A 20,509-nucleotide genomic window follows, 5' to 3' on the forward strand; every position below is an offset into this window, starting at 1 on the left:
ATAGGTGGCTATTAATGATGTTTGCAGACACATAAAACCAAAGAAAAAAGCTAAATGTATTTAATTATGAGCATATAAACTTTATTTTAAATTTATGAAGTTATATCGATTTATTAGTCTACTGGAGATAAATACCTTCATAAATAAGAAAGTGTTTTTTACAGTGCAAAATATGACGTATCGAAAGGGATTTTCATGCACCAAAAACAAGTGGATGTGTACCAAAGTTCTCAAAGATTGATTTGGTTTCTAAGGATTCAGATTTTAAAAAGCTGTGGTTGAAACACAAACTAATTGAGAGTTGTTGAGTAAAGATAAATGACACAGAAACAGTAAAGTCATTTTAAAATGTACTGCAGTTGCTTGTTTGGGCATCTCTTGGCTGAGTTTGTTTAATGACATAAATAGTTGCATTATGCATTACACTTATGGAAAGTCCTGAGAAGGAACAGCTTCATGAGTTATTGCATCAACACGAGAAGAAAATGTTCCAACTTTAGATGATACTGTGCAGTTAAAAGAAAGAGGATACAAGTGTGTTGGAATCAAAAGACACGTCCTAGTAACTTTAGGGTTCCTCACATAAATACTGGTGTCTAACATAATCATGTCTCTCTTGTAAATTAGTCCCCAAGGCTTAATGGGATCAACCTGTCTAAATAAAGGTTGAATGAATAATACCACCAGGAGTAAAAAAAATGGGTATGCAGTTGTCCATAAGGTACTCCTGTCCCAAAAAAATTTGGATTTGGAAGCTTAAATTCAGTATATAACGTAAAACGTATTTTTTCAAACATATAACCCTGTGGAACTCCTTGGCTAACTGATGCATGAGGAAAACATAAAAAAATACATGAACATATTGATAAATATAACTAAAAGCAGTTTAATTTAGTTATTTATTGTAAATCCCAATACAATGTTTAAACCTCTGCCAGTGAAACACAAGTTCATTATCAGAGAACATGAGAATGTCATGGGTAGCTTTCACTTGTGTTGTTTCATGTGCTATGATGAGATCTAATTCATGATGCTCCTCCAACAAAATAATCCTACAGATGATGTCAGTCAAACACAGGGGAACTGCCCGATTCATACTCAGACGTACGAGATCTAATGTCACTGATGTGGTTGTGAGATGTTTTTTGTTTTTCTCGTGGATATTTTATACTCTAAGAAGAATGCAGCAAGAAGTCTGGTAGTTTATTTTTAGCATATTTTCATTTTTTTTCATTTATCCTTTATTTATACAGGTTAGTCTCATTGAGCCACGAGAACTCATTTTCAAGAGAGACCTGTTTAGGGAGCACATGGTGCTCCCTAAACAGGTATGATGGAGGAATTGAAGTAGGAAGATCAAGTGTTTCTGTTGTTAACTGAGAGACGTGCCTTTTTTTTAAACATTTTTTTTTACAAAGAGACAAGCCACCATTACCAACAAATGTTGCAGAAACATTTCCTGAAGTTGTCCTGATAAGACACACTCCCTCCTGGGCAGCACATCCATGGAGAGCTTCCTGTGTGTCCTCGTTGACTCTTACATGCACAAAAACTGTGAATCTCCTTCTGCAAGTTATTTGTTTATCCTTATGAGTTTTGCTTGAACAGATGTGAAAATTGCTGTATTGCAACGTCAGCCAGCTGCTCCTCAGTGGAGCAGTTGAAACGAAACAAGAGCAGTGTATTTCCCTCACATTGCACATAAACAACAAAAACTAACTTCAACTACAAAAGTTCTGACCAGTCACACAATACTTGAGGCACAGACCACAAGACAAAACTTCCTCTAGAGTTGACGAGGGAGAGGGCGAGCCCCAGAGGAGAGGGCATGCCTAGAGGCCATTTTAGCACCAGCAAACTGTTTTTCCCCCCACTATGGAGTATGTTGTTTGTGGGAATCAGTTTTGTTTGGTGGCTTCTTGGATTGAGGACGTCCTTTGGATGAAGGATGAAACGTCTCAGCAAAAAGCGCAACTGTCCAGAAGATCTGACTGAATGTTGGATTTTTGTAAATATAAACAATTAATTTTCTTCATACACCAAAGTAAGTCATGGAGTTCCTCAGGGCTCAGTGCTTGGACCAATAATCTTTACTTTATATATGCTTCCATTAGGATATGTTGTTAAACAGCATGGGATACATTTTCATTGTTTTGCAGATGACACACAGTTATATTTGTCCATGAAACCTGATGAATCCAATCAGTTACTTCAGTTACAAGCATGTCTTAAAGACATAAAATCCTAGATTACTCTTAATGTGCTTGTGAATACAGACAAGACTGAGGTTTTGTTTTTTGGACCTGAGCATCTTAGGAATACACTTTTCAGTTGTACACCATCCTTGGATGGCATTAATCTGGCCTCCTGTTCTAATGTTAAAAATCTTGGTGTTATTTTTGATAAGGACATGTTTTTTAATCCCCACATTAAAAATATTACTAGAAACGCCTTTTTCCACCTGTGTAATATTGCTAAAACTAGAAACGTCTTCTCTAAAAATGATGCAGAAAAACTGGTTCATACATTTGTCATGTCTAGAATGGACTATTTCAATGGTTTATTATCTGGGTGTCCAAATACTTCTTTAAAAAGTCTTCAGTTAATCCAAAATGCTGCTGCCAGAGTCTTAACTGGATTTAGTAGGAGAGATCATAGCTCTCCAGTTTTAGTTTATCTCCATAGGCTCCCTGTTTAATCCAGAATTGAATTCATAATCTTACTTCTAACCTACAAAGCTCTCAACAACCTAGCTCAATTTTATCTGACTGTATGATTGTTTTGTTGTGTGTACAGCACTTTGGTCGTGTGGGTGTTTAAAGTGCTCTACAAATAAAGCTGGTATGGTATGGTATATTACAGATCTTATTTTTCCATATTTTCCTAACAGAGCACTTTGCTCTCAGACTGCAGGTTTACTTTCGGTTCCTAGAGTTTTCAAAAACAGAATGGGAGGAAGCTCTATCGATTAACAGGCTCCTCGCTTGTGGAACCAACTTCCAGTTTCTGTCTGTGAGGCTGACACATTATCCAGTTTTAAAACTGGGCTTAAGACTTTCTTTTTTGTTAAATCCTATAGTTATGGTTGGCTTGGATTTCCTGAGCTGTCCATTAGTTTTGCAGCTATAAGCTTAGACTGCTGCAGGACAAATAGACCACATCTTTTCACTGTCTACTGTTTATACTTACTCTGCTCAACCTGTTTTGAAATTATAATTATTGTTTCTGTCTTTAACATGTGTTATTGGCTTTTAGGTTCACCTGCAGCTACATTTGGACCTGCCATTCTGTATTCAGTTGTCTCTCCATCCTGTCCTCTCAAACCCAACTGGTCAAAGCAGATGGCTGCTTGTCCTGAGCCTGGTTCTGCTGGAAGTTTCTTCGTTTTAAAAGCAAGTTTTTCCTTTCCACTGTTGACATTGTACTGGTAGAGTAGCTGCTGCCTCTCAGCGAGCAGGTCCTAGCTTCAAATTCCGGGTCTGGGGGCCTTTCTGGGTGGAGTTTGCATGTTCTCTCTGTGCATGCGTGAGTTTTGTCTGGGTACTCCGGTTTCCTCCCACAGACCAAAAACATGCATGTTAGACTGATTAGTAACTCTAAATTGCCCCTAGGTGGGAGTGAGAGACTGAATGGTTGTTTGTCTCTATGTGTCCCTGTGGTGGACTTGCGACCTGTCCAGGGTGTACCCAGCCCATTGCACAGTAATTGCTGGACATGGACACCAGCGACCTCCGTGACCCAAAATGGAAGAAGAGGGTAAAAGATAATGGATGGATGGATTTTGCCATTGTGCTTGCTCAGGATAGGAGACTGTGACTAAGTGAAGACTCGAGTCTACTGGCTTCCTTAGATAGAGAACTTTAATAATTGTTTTTTCTATGCATGTGAATATTCCTGTAAATTGCCCTGAGACAACTTTGTTGTGATATGACACTCTATAAATAAACTGAATTGAAAATTGAATTTTATACCTGGATTACCGAGCATGAACTTTGGTGTTTTGAACCACTTTGGCATGACTGTCTCAGAGGTTATGACGAGGGAGAGGGTGGACCCCAGAGGCCATCTTATCACCAGCAAACTGTTTTTTCCACTATGAAGTATGCTGTTTGTGGGAATCAGTTTTGTTTGGTAGCTTCTCAGATTGAGGAAGTCCTTTGGATGAAGGACGAAACGTCTCAGCAAAAAAAAAAAAAAAAAAAAAAGACACCGTCCAGATGACCAGACTGAACATTGTTGGATTTTATATCTGACTGAGAATGAACTTTGGTGTTCCTCCAGAGGGTTGTGCATAGAACGGAGTCTCTGGGACAGCATGAGGGCAAAAATATGTCATTTTTGCCATGCAACCACGTCAGTGAGAAAAATGTTTCGGACCTCTGACTATAAATCTACCTTTACTCTTCACAAAACTGGATTATCACTGACAGTAAATATTAGACAATGGTATAATAAGGAGTAGCTTCTTGCCCAAAATCATTTTACAACCTATCAAACAGTTTAAATTAGCTTAAAAAAACGTGATTGCAGTAATTTGCACACAAAGCAACTGTTCTCTGTTATTAACTGACTCGGCTTCATTAAATTAATGGTTTGTTTGTTCTCTGCTTGGATTGTAGTAATGTTAATTTGACTGTCCTGGTTGCAATGAATCCTCTTATGTGGATCATTTTCATTTCCAGCTTTTGTATTGGGAAATCAAGTAATTATATTTTTTGTGTTCAGTTTAATTACTTGCATAATCTCTGACATAATATTAGGCATTGTGCAAAACTCTGTGTGTAGATCATGATGAATAAACCACTCAAATGTCCAGATGTGCAACATAACAGGTGCGTGAAATAATGTCATCACCGGATTTTACAAAATGTTCCTGAAACTGGACAAAAGGATTTAACTAATAGACTTCTCATCAGCTGTAGGGTAATTTCTAATACATGTGCTTCAAATCTGTTATCTAATGCAGATTAAACATAATTTTTCAGAGGCGAATGGATGCACAAATGGATTTAAGTGTTGGGGGAGGGCGCTGAGAAGGGGGGGGGGGGGGCGATAAAGCAAACAAATGCAATTTCTTTTCTTAAATGGTATTACAGCACTTTCATAGTGTCGTCATCTTAAATGGGCAGTCAATCCATGCTGAGTGGAATGACCAAGAATAGCAAATGTTGTGTATGTATGCATTAATAGACACACTCCAAAAATTGTACAGAAGTTAAAGTCAAGTCATATTAATCTATAAAGTGCATTTTTAAACAGCAGCTGTTTCCAAATTGCTTAACAATAAAAAAACAAAACAATGGCAGTAATATAATAATAATAATAACAAAAATTATCTATAAGCATCAAAGTAAAACATGAAACAAAACAATAAAATACTGAATCAGATCACATTGTGTTAAAAGTAATTGAAAATAGATGTTTTAAAAGACATTTAAAAACAGGAAGTGAAGTCTAATGTTGGGTTAAAAGTGACCCTTGAATGGTTAATATCTGTTTTTTAGTTTATCGGAGACATTTATGAAAAATTTTGCTAGCAAATTAACCAAATAATTAATTATGTGCCCACTCAAAAGTGAAAATGTACTAATCTGAGCATGTTGTTGCAAAGAAATGGGGCCAATGAGACACCAAATATGTTATTAATGGGTGATATATTTCAAGTTCATTCTGAGTGATTGAAAGTTTTACACAATCTTGCCTATTGTCCAAGTATCATGACTGCAAGTAGTCCCCCCCCCCCCCCATTTATTCTAAGTTTACATATGGAACTATAACTTGTATTTCACCAAATTATATTTGATCTTCAAACTTAAGATCAGGGAATAAATATATTTGCATTTCAAAATATTCCAACATTGTTTATTTGTGCGTTTATGGTAATCAATGACAGGGCGTCTTGAACTTTTTAGGTTCAGGGACCCCGTACAGGGGAGAAAATATTTCAGGGACCCCCTCATAACCCTCATGCTTATGAAATAATTTTCTTCAATTTGTCTCTTTAATGCAATGAAAATATTTGTGTAACATAAATACTTTAGACCTGTTCTTTAAGAGTATTAATACTTTTTTTTTTTACTTTTAAATATGTGGTATTTTTCATTCAAGACACATTAACACAATTTTTAATTTCATCTTCCAAAAAATACAGTTTTGATAAAATTAGTATCAAAAACCAATTTAAAACTTTACCTATGCACATATTGAACATAAGAAATGTATCACCACTTCTTCTTATTATATAGAAACTCTTTACATAAAACAACAGCAGTAGACATACCAAGTAACAGGACTTAATTTGTAAACCGATCGATTCCAGAATGCAAATATTGAGTGGGCTGGCGTGTGTGTGTGCGTGTATTTTATCGCGTTGTTAAACATCTACGTGCTTGTAAAAAATTTTTAAAAAGCGAACCCCCAAGCACCGGCTTGCGGACTCGCAGGGGTCCGGGGACCCCAGTTTGAGAACTAGTGATCTATGATATATGTAGGAGGAGGTACCTCTTCTTTAGCCAAATATATTATTGCAAAACAGATTGTAAAAGGAAATACTTTATTTGAAATTCTTATTTATTTATTTGCATTTACATCTGTCCATCGATATGACAGAGGAGGTGTCACTTCTTTGGTTAGACCTGCAAAAAAACAACAGCAAAATAAAAATAAATTTATTTCTTATTGCTTATTTTTTTTATTTATTTTTAGCAATAAAAAAGAACCTGCCATTAACACCAAGGTTTAACACATTTTATGGGTAGGCTGGACATAAATAGCTCAGTGGAAAATGTGACTTATCGCTCAGTGTGCACTTTTAACAGAACTTATGCCCAAGAAAGAATAAATTGTTTCCATTTGTATTAACTTGTTTTTGAAACTATGTATTTGCTCAGTTGAAAACATACAGTAAACATATTCATGGAGACATCTGTACTCTGAGGTATGCATAACTTTTCACAGTGTTCACAACAGACGTTTGGCAAGTGATTACTGACACGCACATTGCTGAACTGGTCCTTTGTGGATTTATGTGTTTTGATGCTGCAGATGTTCTGTTGCATTAACTGCATGCAGAATATTTCTGTATATCAAAATCTGTTTTTATGTGTATAATTAAAATGGTTTAGACCAATGCATTGTTGAAGTATATCTATCAGGGACAATTGCACAATTGACCAGTTTTAACTTGTCGAACCCAATAAACCAGCTGAATTGGGTTACTGAAATTTAGGAAAACTGCTAATAATCAGAGCTAAAAGCAAAATTCCTTCGAGTTGTAATTGATGTGCCAGTTTAAGCACGTACAAACCTGACAGACATCTTCTGATGAACTGTAAGTAAAATAGTGTGACATCATTTAAACTGGATTTCAGTCTCTTGTTTCTTTACAACACCATGTTTTATCTCTTCATCTTTATCTTAGCTGGCTGTTTTTTTTTCTCTCCTGTACAACATAGAGCGTGTGCATCTAAAAAAAAATGTGTGAACACATAACGAGGTACGAATGCATCCTAAAGTGTGTGTTGTAGAATGCTACTGATGGAAATAATGTTTTCACAGGAGATGGTGCAAATATCTCAAATTATTTTTTTATTTATTTCGCATATACATATTATAGTTTTTGTTGACTTTATAATTAAAGGTGATAATCTGCATTCTGACCAAAAAACATGTCCCTCGTAAGTTTTCTACACTGTCAAAAGTAGAAAACTTACTTCTGATGAACAGTCCAAATAAAACCAAGTTAAACCTTGAAGAATAAACACACCCTTAGCTACTTTAGCAACAATGGTTGATGCTATTTGTGGGAGGATGTTATCCGTGTGAATACTCTGAGCACGATGTCTTGCCCATCTTTTCTGCCTGTCCCTGCTACACTGACGTGCCGGTTGCTCTGATAAGCAAAGGTGTGAGACACTTTCAGCTCAAAATAATCTGTTCAGAATGAAGCTGCTGCTTTTTCTGTGCCAAATAGATGCACAAAGGGCGACTGATGGAAGAGAAGCTGTTAAGGGTCAAATGGGAGCCAAGCTAGTTTGGATTTTCTGATTTAAAAGGGCACAAGAGACGAACATTCAAGTTTAGCAGTTCATTTTTAAAATGTTTTATCAGTTTCTTGATGCTAAACAGTCTCAGAACATTGGCACCTTTGTTTAGTTACCTGTATTCACATGAAATTATACATTTGCACACCAGTCCTGAGGAGTTTTGCAGTTTCCTTCTCATAAATTTCCTTCAATCCCTATCTTTTTTTTAATTTATTTTTTTTATCCTTTGTTGAGGCTTTTTTTATTACTTTGTCTCCACTTTATCCTCTTTAAGATGAGTGGAACACTTGGGCTTTGGAGCCAGAACTTATTACTTTTTTACATGTTTTCAAAAACACGAAGATGACAATCATCACTTTAATGAAACAAAATCAAACAAACAAAATAAATGAGAGAAAACAAAAACAAAACAAAAGCAACAACATATTTTCTTCTGTTATCATATGTTAATAATGAGCTAATAAATGTACTAAATGTGCTAAAGGAGACTGAGAAAGAGCAGTACAAAATACAGTATTAACAACTTACCTTATATTTGATGAAAGACTTTTACAGTACCCAGTCAGTTAAACTTTGTGGCTCATTTCTTCTTCTAAAGGTTGAAATAAACTGACATTTGTTGGCTTAACATATAAATATTATTGTATGTATTATTATATTAATGTATGTAATCATTGGTAAATTGATCATTAACTTCACGCAGACTCTCGCACTCTCTAACTGGGACCCTACATAAACCTACTAGAACTTGAGCACTGCTACATTTTCATCTTTAAATCACTTCTTGGTCTGTTGCCTTCATACATCTCCTCCTATATGTCACTGTGTGAGTGCAGCTACAGCGTGCGCTCTCAGGACATTATTACCTGCAACGTTCCCTCATTGTGGACTGATCTAGGCAAAAGGGCCTTCTCCTACTCAGCTCCTGTTTCCTGGAACACATTGCAAAAACATCTGAAACTCTCGACCTTGACCTCTCTAAGGGGCTTTAATCAGCTGCTAAGTTCACGACAAAAACCAACTCAGACATGTTCCAGTTTATAGTATTTTTGTTTTTATATAATTTATTCTGTTTTCATTTTATATGCTTTTTATATACTTGCCTACTGTTGTCTGTACCTCATCTGTGTTTTTTGTTTAAAACAAGTCTCTCTTGTAAATGAGTCCTCGAGGCTCAATGACACTAACTTGTATACATAACAGTTGAATGAATAAATGTATTTATATTCTGTTTGTTGTGCATACATTTTTTTTGCAAAATGCAAAGAGGGCATAATTCTAACTTTGCAGGCATATGGAAGAATATTTGGGTAAAATGCTGCTTGATTAAAAAGGATGGATGGAAAACTTTTAGATCATGTATATGCTTTGATCATAACGTTGCAAAGTTTTGCTAAATTTGACAATGTTTACAAAAATCTATTTTATTGTTTGTGTGCCAAGTGGAACTTTGTTTTTGATGAGAGTCTGCAATGAATTTAGACTCAAAGCAGTTTGCTCCTCAGACAAATAATGTTATTTACTTACTTTATATATGTATGTGTATATATATGTATGTATGTATGTGTGTGTGTGTGTGTGTGTGTGTGTGTGTGTGAATGTGTGTGTGTATGTATGTATGTGTGTGTATGTATGTATATATATATATATATATATGTGTGTATGTATATATGTGTATGTGTGTGTGTGTGTGTGTGTGTGTGTGTGTGTGTGTGTGTATATGTATGGGTATATATATATGAATGTTTCTGTTCAGTGCCCTGAAATGACTTCTGTTATGACTTGGTGTTTTATAAATAAACTGAATTGAATTGAACAACTAATTTCTGAAATTTTAGGAGGTGAAATTTTAACTCCTTATAAAACAATACTCACAACAGCCCTGTTGCCAAAACTAATCCATCCATCCATCCATTATCTTTTACCTGCTTCTTCCTTTTTGGGTCACGGGGGTCACTGGTGCCCATATCCAGCAATCACTCTGTGAGAGGTGGGACACACCCTGGACAGGTCACAAGTCCATCACAGGGACCCAAAATAAACCATTTGTTTTTTTCTTTAAACAAATAAACGTGACAAGTCAGTTTCCCAGGAATTTATTTCCCCAGTCTTCATCCAGGAAATCCAGTTTTATTGATCACCTTGTGGACACAATGGTGTCTGTGAGCCCCTCTTTTATGTGAAAGTCATAATTTGGGTGTACAAGAAACAAAAAAACTCAAATCTTGGCATGTTTCACTCTAATCGTTACAATATTATGTCATTAGAGCAAATTTTGGCTCTTGTTCTAAGAAAGAGCAACTATGTGAAGTGCTAAAAGGAAAATGTCATAACTAAATAAATCACCCTTTCTTCCTTTGTTCTTTTGACATCTTTTGATATTAAAATGAGTTTTTATATTAAAGTTAAAACATTTGGGGATTTAAAAACTTTTGTATGGACATTTTCTTATGCCATTTTGAGTGAATCCTGCTTCTATGACAGTTCTTGGAGATATTTCTACAAGTTGAATTAAGTGCACCTGAACCCATTGGACATAATTAAAAAAGAAAATCACTTTTGTCTGTAGAAGCTGCCACCACTGATGGGTTCGAGTGAAACTCAGTCAAGCACTGAACAGAACTGTCTGCAGGCAGGTTTGAGAGGAAGCACAGACGTGGAGAAGAATACAAACAGAACTTATCTGTTCCTCATTCCTGTTCCTCTCAAAGCCAGCCGGTCAAAGCAGATGGCCTCTTGTCCTGAGCCTGGTTCTGCTAAAGGTTTCTTCCTCATGAGGGAGTTTTTCCTTTCCACTGTCGCCTTCATACTTGCTCATGATGAGAGATCTGCAATGGAGTTAAATTCAAAGCAGTCTACTCCTCAGTTAAATCGTGTTAACTTATTATTGTTATGAATGTTTCTGTTCAGTGCCCTGAGATGACTTCTGTTGTGACTTGGTGCTATAAAAATAAACTGAATTGAATGGAATTGAACATGTTTTCCACAGTCATTTATGGAAATTGTATTGCTATGTGTGGGGGATTCTCTGGAAAATCGTCATTCCAGGAAGTCAAGTGTTACATCCACTCATTTCTAGGGGTTCTCTTACTAGAGGACAACCTGTCCCCTCCTTTGCTTGTTTACAGGTCTGCTGTCACATCATGCTGCACACCTGGAATCACATGCCCCCTTTTCCTTTGGGCATTTCCACTTCCCCATTGGCATTGTGTACAAAGTATTTTAGCAACTCTGAGAAGATCTTTGTGATCTTCTGTGAACTTTGCTATTTAAGTACTTTTGCTTAGATGTGACGTTTAGTAGGGGTTCTTTGCAATTTGATTTTAATTAACTTTTCTCCTGTTTTGTGGCCAGCTAGGGGGCTCAGGAATTGTAGTTTTTGTTTTTAGATTAGAGGTGATTTTGTTTTCTAACCAGAAGGAGCATTCTTTGTTTGTTCTTTTGGCCTTTAAGACCCTGAAATTCATTGATTTTCTTCTGTCTATAACGCAAAAAACTATTAGAAGAATAAATTATCGTAATGCCAAAATGGGTTGTTTGTATTAGCTTTACAATTAGTGTACAATTTGTGTTACACCTTGTGCCTCTTAGTCCAACGACTGTAACATCAAGATTGTGAGATGAGTATTGTTTCAACTAATCCTTACAAATTACATATAAGAGACAAAAACATGGACTTTTTGAAATTCTTTAAATAGTCCAGCCTCTCTAGACCTGAAGCCTTTTCTGAAAATAAATGAATAAAAAAAAAAAAAACAATCCAAAATTACTGATAAATGCTATTGTCAATAGTTTTGTTTATGGAACAGAAACAATATGTTAAAGTTTTGTTTTTATACTCGGTGCAGGTCTAAATGGTTTCTTAAATCACCAAACTGTCCTTTTGAAGGGATCAGATCAGGGTTGTCAGTCTTGACGTGATCAGTCATTCTGTACGAGCTGTTGTAGCTACAACATGAATAATTCAAACTTGTTTTAACTGCATATATTTGTTTAGCTTATTTTGAATGTAAGACAGCCAAGCAGCTGGCACTCCACGTCTGCATCTGTTTAAGCACACTATCTGTTTTCCATAGCAAAAGAAAAATCTGCTTTGACTTCATTAGTATGAATCACTTTGAGAACCAAGCAGACAAATTCATTTTTAGTGGCCTGGGCAGAAAAATGACGATTAATTTATGGAACTCTTATCTAATTTACACTTCAAATCTAGCTCCACAATGTTTTATTTTGCCAGCTTTCTACAAATCCCCTGAATATATTCTGTTACAAAACAACTTGGCATGCTTCTGCAAATACACTTTCCTTAAAGTCTTTTGAAAATATTTCAAAAACAACTTTTTGCTTTGCCGTTGTGGATAATTCTGTGTCAATGCATTTAAAAACTGACCTTATTCTGTTTCTAGTCCAAACTTCAACAAAAGAGAGAAAACCTGAAAGGATATGTAGAAAATGCATTGAAAGGAACAAAAAAAAAAGGACCAAGTTGTGGTGCTTGTCAGTCAAATACCACAATATAAAGAAAATTGAAGCGACATTCATGTTTTCAGATGCAAAACATTGCATTAAAAACTACATAAAGCGACAGTGAAACTGTGATGGAGATGACAAAGACACAGAAAGGGTGTCTGACTGTCTGCACGAAAGAAAAGAAGCTGCACAGCCTGTGCTGGCTGTGATAAAGGCTAATGAGTTATTGCATTCACAGGTACACAGTGCTCACATATATCACAGCTCTGTTAGCTCCGTCTGACTCGTGACTGAATATTTCAGCCTGATCTCACTCAAAATCTCAAATACTGGAGTGCTTGTGTGGCTGTGTCTGTCTGTATGGCATTAGACATAGTTTGCACCTGCTCTTTTTGTTGGGCTCCATGAAGACTCATTAGTCTGTCCAAGTGCAGGGCAGAATAAGTGGCTGATGAGAAACTAAGGTTGGGAGGAGACGGATGAAAAAAGACACCACTGAGAAAGTGGCTCCTCTTTACATCACCGTCTCTGAACAAGGCTGGCAGCTCATGCTAATGAATTGGACTGTCCCATGCTAATGAATGGAGTGTAAAGATGGGCGGAAGGAAATGAACAAAGTAGTGGGATGTCAAACTACATGAACGATGAAGTAACTCATAACAGGGGCTATATTACGGGGCCCTATTAGTCTTCCAGTCTCCACTAGCTATGGGCGTAATGAGGTAGACTCAGAAGACCAGACCACTTCTGAGCACACTACTGGGATAAAAGTCTGTTTTAAAAAAGTAAAAGAATATTTCTGCGCTGGACTGCTAAGACACAGTTCAAACATATTTTCTTATCCATAAGAGTCTGAGTCTATCAATACAGAAGACAGTTTGAACTTTTTATGTATTTATCTTGTTCTTTGTTGTAGCAATAGAACATAAAAAATGATAAAGGCTATAGGTCCAATCAAGATTAGTCCCAAATGCAAATTAAATTTTTTTGTATATTTATATCCCAGCATGTAGTTTCTTACTTTTAGACTTCATGTATGTATGAAGTGTATTAAAATGTTTTAAATTACATCCTCAGCACTTCTACATTGGAGTAACAAACTATGTTCGTGTCATTCCTCAAGTTGTTTTCTAATAATAACAAAGAAATATATTCCAGGTAATAGTAACCACTTGAATACAGCTTGGGTGTTGGGTGGGTAGGACACGGCATCTTGTCACAAAAAACAATGACTTGGTAATCAAGAACGATAAAGTCAGTCACCCATTCTGTAATCAGTTTTGCTTTAATGCTGTCTGTGGAAACTTGTCTCTTCTCTTTAGAGTTTTGAATAAAGTGCGTTAGCTGTGCAAGCTGTTTGGTAAATGTTTCATGAAATTAGTGGAAAACAGGCTGATTACAAATATTCCAAGTAGCCACTGAACTATTTTCACTTTGTATTTTAGAATATGCCTGTACTGCTAATGTGCTGGCACACTTCTAGAGGGGTGCAGTAGAGAGGTCCTGTGCTCCAGCATCAACGTGTGGCATGGAGGCTGCACAGCTGCAGAAAGAAAAGCTCTGCAAAGAGTGGTGAAGGCTGCACAGAAGTTTGTTGGATTCAGCCTCCCCACCATCACAGACATCTACACCTCCAGTTGCAGGAAGAGGGACACCTGCATCACTAAGGACCCCACTCACCCAACATACACACTTTTTGCCCCGCTCCCCTCAGGAAGGAGGTTAAGGAGCATTAAATGTAGAACCATAGACTGAGCAACAACTTATACCCTGAAGCTGTTAGACTCATAAATTCCTAACCAGGAAAATCACTGTAATGCCACTTTATTTGGAGATTTGACACTTTCTGTGCTGCTGATGTTTTACCCATAAGCTGCTGTATTCATATCCATCTGCTCACAACAGACTCGTGTTCAGGCTGCTGTTTAATACACTTTATTATATTACATTATCATTGTTTAGCGTATATCTTCGATCCTTGTATACTGTTTCTTTTTTATAGTTTATATTTTTGCAATTTTTGGGTGTAACTGGGACCTTGAGTATACACTTTCATTCCACCTCATGTACCACATGTGATCTGAATGACAATAAATTTACCTTGAACAATATGTCCAAGCAGATGCTGTATTATAACTGCGAGAGAGCTGGTGTCAATCTCCAGTTGTCGTCATGCAAAAGGCAGGGCACACTCTGCACAGGTCTCCAGTTTATCATAGGGCCACTTAGGAGACAGACAGTCATTCACAGGCTCACTTACAACTAGTGGTATTTTAGAGTACCTGGAGGAAACCCATGCATGCACAAGGAAAACATGCAAACTACTCCAGGCCCCAGCTGGTTGTAAACCTGCAACCTTCTTGCTGTGAGATGCCACATCTAAGTGGCGTGGGACATCTCTAATAAAGACCCCAACCCTTTTTTTTTTATTACGATAAATGTATTATTGGAAGAAAAATGAGTTTAACTCTGGAGTACTTTGAAATGTACCTGTGTTAAACCACTGGTGCCCACAAACAGGACAAATGTCGGTGGTGAGTTCATACCGTAATTATCTTTCTGTGGGTGCTTAAAGCTTCAGCTAATTGGCATGCACGATAAGCTGTTTCCACAAAACATTTGATTTTAAGTAACTGGTTGGTTGGGTGAATAAAGTAATTCATCACACAAAGAAGCACATCTGACACATTTTAAAAGTATATCTTAATATAAACATTTTATTCAGTGCATTTTTGTGTATACAACAAATAATAAACAACTGGAAGTCATCAGGCAGCCGCAGCATCTGCCTGTATTTGTTGTTTTTATCAGATTTAGCCTGATGGTTTGGAACACATGATCCAACATGGGTAATACACAATGCCTACATCATGCAGCTCTAGTCCAGTATTTCCCTGCGTTCTCCCATGCAACAGATAGTTCCACCAAAACGAATGCACCTCCAGAGAAAACCAAGAAAAGAAGGTCTTTCAAAAGCATGTACCAGAAATAAGTTATGTAGCTGAAGGAAAGAGTACGTAGCCCACAAAGAGGGTCCTTTTTGTACATATTTGTGTACATGCCCTGTGCAAGAAAGGGAAGATGTTTACATTTTTATATATTTTTGACTTTTTCTCACTTTTATAAATATGATGTTTGCTATAAAATGTTAAGCCACCTAAAAGTCCACAGTATTCCTTTTATTCCCCATATAGAAAATGTCACCACAAGAAGTTACTCAAACACATAACAAGCATCCTGGGAACAGGCTTTCACCATATTCTTATGGTGAGCTGTGTCATCCAATAGAAGTGTACAAAAAAGAATTGAGGTATGACACAAACACAGATATAGGAAACGAATCACGAGGACAAGAGCAAAAGACACAGTGATAACAGAAGGAAATGGGGACACTGATAAGTTGTTCCGTTCTTCCATCATTGAGCGTTATCAGATAAAAGCACAACATCATGCCTGCTGCTACCATTACATCCTACAGCCATCTTTTTTTATTTTTTTATTTCAGTTTTTTTCTTTTTTCCATAAAACCCTTGCTCCTCTTCATCAAAACTGTACAGCGGGAAAAGACACCCTCGTTGTTTGTTACTGTATGTTGGCTTGTTTTTCAGCAGCTTAAAGGGACACTCTTTCAATCGGTCTTTGGTTTGCTGGAATCCATCTTAGAAATGATATAAAAATAAATAAAAACAGATAATTTACAATGACAAGGGCAAAGAACAAGAGGGGACTAAAACAAAACTGGTTATTAAATAAACAACTCTCAGCCAATTTAGAAAAATAGCTAAAAACCAGGAACAGCTGTGGCATCTCTGACACAAAAGAGTAAAATCAATGGATAAAACTGCAAGAAAGCCACGCTGCCCTTTACGTTGCAGGTCATTTGAACATAGGCTTCATTTTCCCATGCTAAAGAGCTCAGTCTTTGAGCGTGTGCACTAGGACACGGGAGAGCTACCATCTGGCTGGCCAGTAGGACAAGGCTGCGCCACGCCAGGGAGTTTATAGGCTTTGCATTCACAGGAGTATGAATGAGACGGAGATCAGGGCCTTTTACTGCACCCTCACGAGCACCATCACTGGCTGCCTTGAACACCTGCAGATCTCACTTCCTGCCCCTGTCTGACTGTTGCATGTGTCTTCATGACCGAAAGAACTCATTAAAATAATGTCATAAAAAGTAAAATAAGATGTTACCTGGTATGCAAACATTACCAAAAAAGAGTTACCAATAATAAAAAAAACAGTAAACCCAAAACTAATTTCTAATTAGCTTTTGTTTTAGTCAAAAATGACCTGTGTGCTGTATCGTTTCTTGCTATAAATGCTGTCTGGATGAATACTGACCAGGATGGACTCTAACAGTTTGTATTGATGGCATCTGGGTGTTTTATGTGTGGATTGTTGTAGCTAGCCCTGAACCATAGATCAGAAGTCTGCTTGGATTCACGCTCTGCAAGAGGTAAGGTTTCATGGTTCGGCCCCTGGCCTGGGTTTGGCTACCGGGCTACGTCGACTCGTTCTGGCTCACAGCTTTGCCTCCGTTGAGGACAGCTGAGGCGCTCCGACTCTTGGTAGGTGTGCCGCTGCCAGAGCGGGAAAACTCTGACAAATCGTGGAGGGATGGCTCTCTGTACATCGCCACTGCGGAAAAAGAAAAGACAAGTGCAAATCAGACAAACGTATAATTAGTTTACAGCCTATAAACAGAACAAGAATAAAACCTGCTGTGAGTTGAAGTGTACAGAAAGCAACACAAACAGTGAAATGGAAGTCCCTGCTGTTTTTGTGTTTAGAATGGATCTTGTGATTGTATGAGGTGAAACTTTAAACTCAAGGAGTTATATTTGGAGTATTTCACCTACTAATAATGCAGGGATTCAAGTACTTTGCTCAATAATTACAGTAGAAAATTTGCCCCATTTGTCATCCAGCAAAAGTTGCGTTTATTCACAGACTGTCATTAAAGACATTTCTTCATACTTAAAAAAATAGCATTATTCTGCAGAAAGAAAACCAATTTTAACTCATTCTTGAACAGTGTTTTTAAGATTGAATATGCATTTTTTCTCTTTAGAAATAATATTTTTATCAGATGGTGGAGAGAAGATTTTAAATCTTGTTTATTCTTTATCCAGATTTTGTAGAAACTTAAACATCAACGGATCTGCCCTCTGTAACCCAATTCTGGACTGTTGTAAAAATATAACTATTAGCTTGCAGTTTTATTTATATACCATTTACATTTTCTTTGCCGTATTATTTGAGCTTAAAAGTAGTTTCAGCTACTTTGAATGGCCACTCTGAACTTCCTGTAGTTTTTACTATGCATTTTAAAAAGTAATATTATCACAGTTTTATTAGATCGAGTGATTCAGAGCCAGTAAACACATCTTTCTTAATGTAGCTCTTGTCACTTTTAAAACAAGTTAAATTGAAACGTTTGCTGAAATAATAAAAGAAGACATCAGGGTTACTTTTCTGAACACAAAACGTGTATGAGTCATACAAAGTGACACATATGTGACAAGTCAGCCATCATTGGTGTATTAAATTAAAGTTTATCTAACTTTTTTTTTAATCTGATGGAAGTTTACAAATTTTTTGCAGGCATTGAATTGTTCCTTGTAAACCGTTGATTGCAGGGGTCACAGTGGAATAGTTTGATGCTAAGTAAAAAAAAAGAAAAGAAAAAGTGTGCTCACAGCATGCCATTATAAATTCAAGAGTTTCCAGTGTTTTAGCTTATGCAGCAAGGGCTCAATCTGCATCTCAGCAGCTGCCTTTTCAGAAGAAACATCAGTAATCTGAGGTTCACAGTCTTTGGTTTCAGGATGTGTCCAATATCCTGCTGCCTACAATGCTATTTGATGTTTATTCCTGTGGGGGTCTGTGGCTGAAACAGCAAATTTGGTCCTTCAGACACTTCACTTAGACCAGCATTTTTGTTGTTGTTACAGCCACAGCCCAGAGACCATCCCTGTGAACATACATCAATCATTGGCAGAAGTTTGCTGGAAAACTGACAATGATTGGTAAATTTCTCGTAAGTGGAAATGTTGCACAATGAGCACTGTAAACAACCCATTATGGTTTTTATTGAACAAAATACATGCTTTAACTTGGTGAAAGTTAACATATTTTAACGACAACCCAGTTTTTGCTTCTTTTGTCTTATGTTTCAAAGATGGGCACTTAATAGGAATTTTTCTCTATTTTTCTGTGCCTAGTTTAAAAAAGATCAACACGCTACACTGACAGGAGAGGAGAATGGGAGGCTGCACCTCCAAAAACCAAACTATTCAAGCAAAAAGCCACCGCCTGCACAGACCAGAGCTATTTAATTGGTGCCCTGTATCACCACCGTTCCATAAACTTTATGAGCTGCTGGAACAAAATCTTCTTTTCTCTGCTTCCTTTTCTGCACAAAACTTTGAACTGCATCATCCCTTTAAACATGCCGCACTTTCACTTTGAGATGAAATGCAGAAAAGACAGCTTAAGGTCAGACTTTTAGTTATACGCACATTAGAGATTTGAACATGTAGCTATAATTTAATTAATTTATTAGTCAGTTTCTGATTAATTCTTTTGATTGTTTTTGAGATCCCCCACATTCCAGCTGTAAAATGTTAACATTTAAATGACATGCTACATGTATAACAGATGTTATACTAAAGGCAGAGGTCATCATTTAACATCCCATTTTTGCCTTGTAAGTTTACGCATCAACCAGTTCAACTAAAGTGTCCCACAATGGTAATGTTTGGAAAAGTGGACAGATATGAGAAAATGTTTGACTGAATGCAGGTTTTGCCCAAGTTCAAACATGCTGACACCCCCTGATGACGCAGACTTGCTGAGGATGTCCTTAAAAGACCTATTGGTGTGAAAGTGTTAACCTGACTTGTCAGATGGCTTCTAAACATCTGAAGAAGGGGTGAGCAGCTGACAAAAGATTCTTACATGGAAAATATTATGTGTGATTGAATCAACCAAGCTTCAACCATTCCCAGCAACATGGCAGGGCACAGTGTCAAATTCTTCTCATGGTCAAACAGAGCAAAAACAAACCTTAAAGGAATAGTTCAGATGTTTCAAAATGAGGTTCTGTTGAAGGTTTATGGTTAATAGCTCACCTACTGTAGGTAGCTCTTGGAACAGCCTTCACTTAAAGAAATACAATTTAATTCTGACCTGACAGATGAACTAATGGCTAATCCATTACAGACTGACACCAAATTAAAATGCTGTTGTCTAAGAACCACTCCAGTTTGAAAACATAAGAAGTGTTCATGTGCATGCATTTTCACATTACTCAATTATTCCAGCAGAAATATATTATTCCTGAAGAGACCCAGGCTGCACCGGAAGTGCTACAACCAGCTGCCGCTGCCACCGACTGTACTTTCACATAATCAATAAATTCAATTAAATTTTTTCTGCAATACAACATTGATAGAGACCGAAACATGAACAGGTGACATTCATGTGGCTTTTTATGACAGAAAAAATACACTCTGGTTTTGACCTAAGCTTTTTAGTATAAAATGATTTTCTTCTAACAAATGTTGTTCCAGAAATTGTTAAACAAGTAAACGATTAACCTTTTCACAAAACCCCATTTAAAACATTTTCACAGTTAATGAGTATTGTTTTCAACTTTGTTTTGCAAAAAAAAAGATAATTTTGATATATCCAATATCACAAATATCACTTTTATTTTGTTATCTAAATACACATATCAAAACAATTGAGCTGTGTGGAGAAATGTACTCTTGACCAAACAGTAGTAGTTGATGAGATAACCAAATAAATACCCAGAAACATAAAGTACTGTAATTTCTGGACTATTGAGCGCAACTGAATATAAGTTGTCTATAAGCCTTGGGTGTTCACATTGTAACATGAGATTTTTACACAGAAAGTTTTTTTTTTTTTTTTTTTTCTTTTTATTAAATATTTACTTTAAACACACACATTTTATTGTGTTTTTT

At 36.7% G+C, this 20,509-nt stretch overlaps 1 protein-coding gene across 1 annotated transcript in view; it reads right to left on the bottom strand.

Moving 5' to 3' along the window:
* Nucleotides 1-15,243: 15,243 nt before the first annotated feature.
* The window catches only part of fgf13a (fibroblast growth factor 13a), a 32,148-nt gene continuing 26,882 nt past the window's right edge, over nucleotides 15,244-20,509 (bottom strand). The window contains exon 5 of the mRNA XM_037675755.1: nucleotides 15,244-17,156. Coding sequence (XP_037531683.1) covers nucleotides 17,020-17,156 — 137 coding nt within the window. The 3' untranslated portion in view covers nucleotides 15,244-17,019. The remainder of the gene's footprint in view (nucleotides 17,157-20,509) is intronic.

This window comes from Nematolebias whitei, chromosome 4 (assembly GCF_014905685.2).
Source record: "Nematolebias whitei isolate Nwh7 chromosome 4, NemWhi1, whole genome shotgun sequence".
NCBI lineage: Eukaryota > Metazoa > Chordata > Actinopteri > Cyprinodontiformes > Rivulidae > Nematolebias > Nematolebias whitei.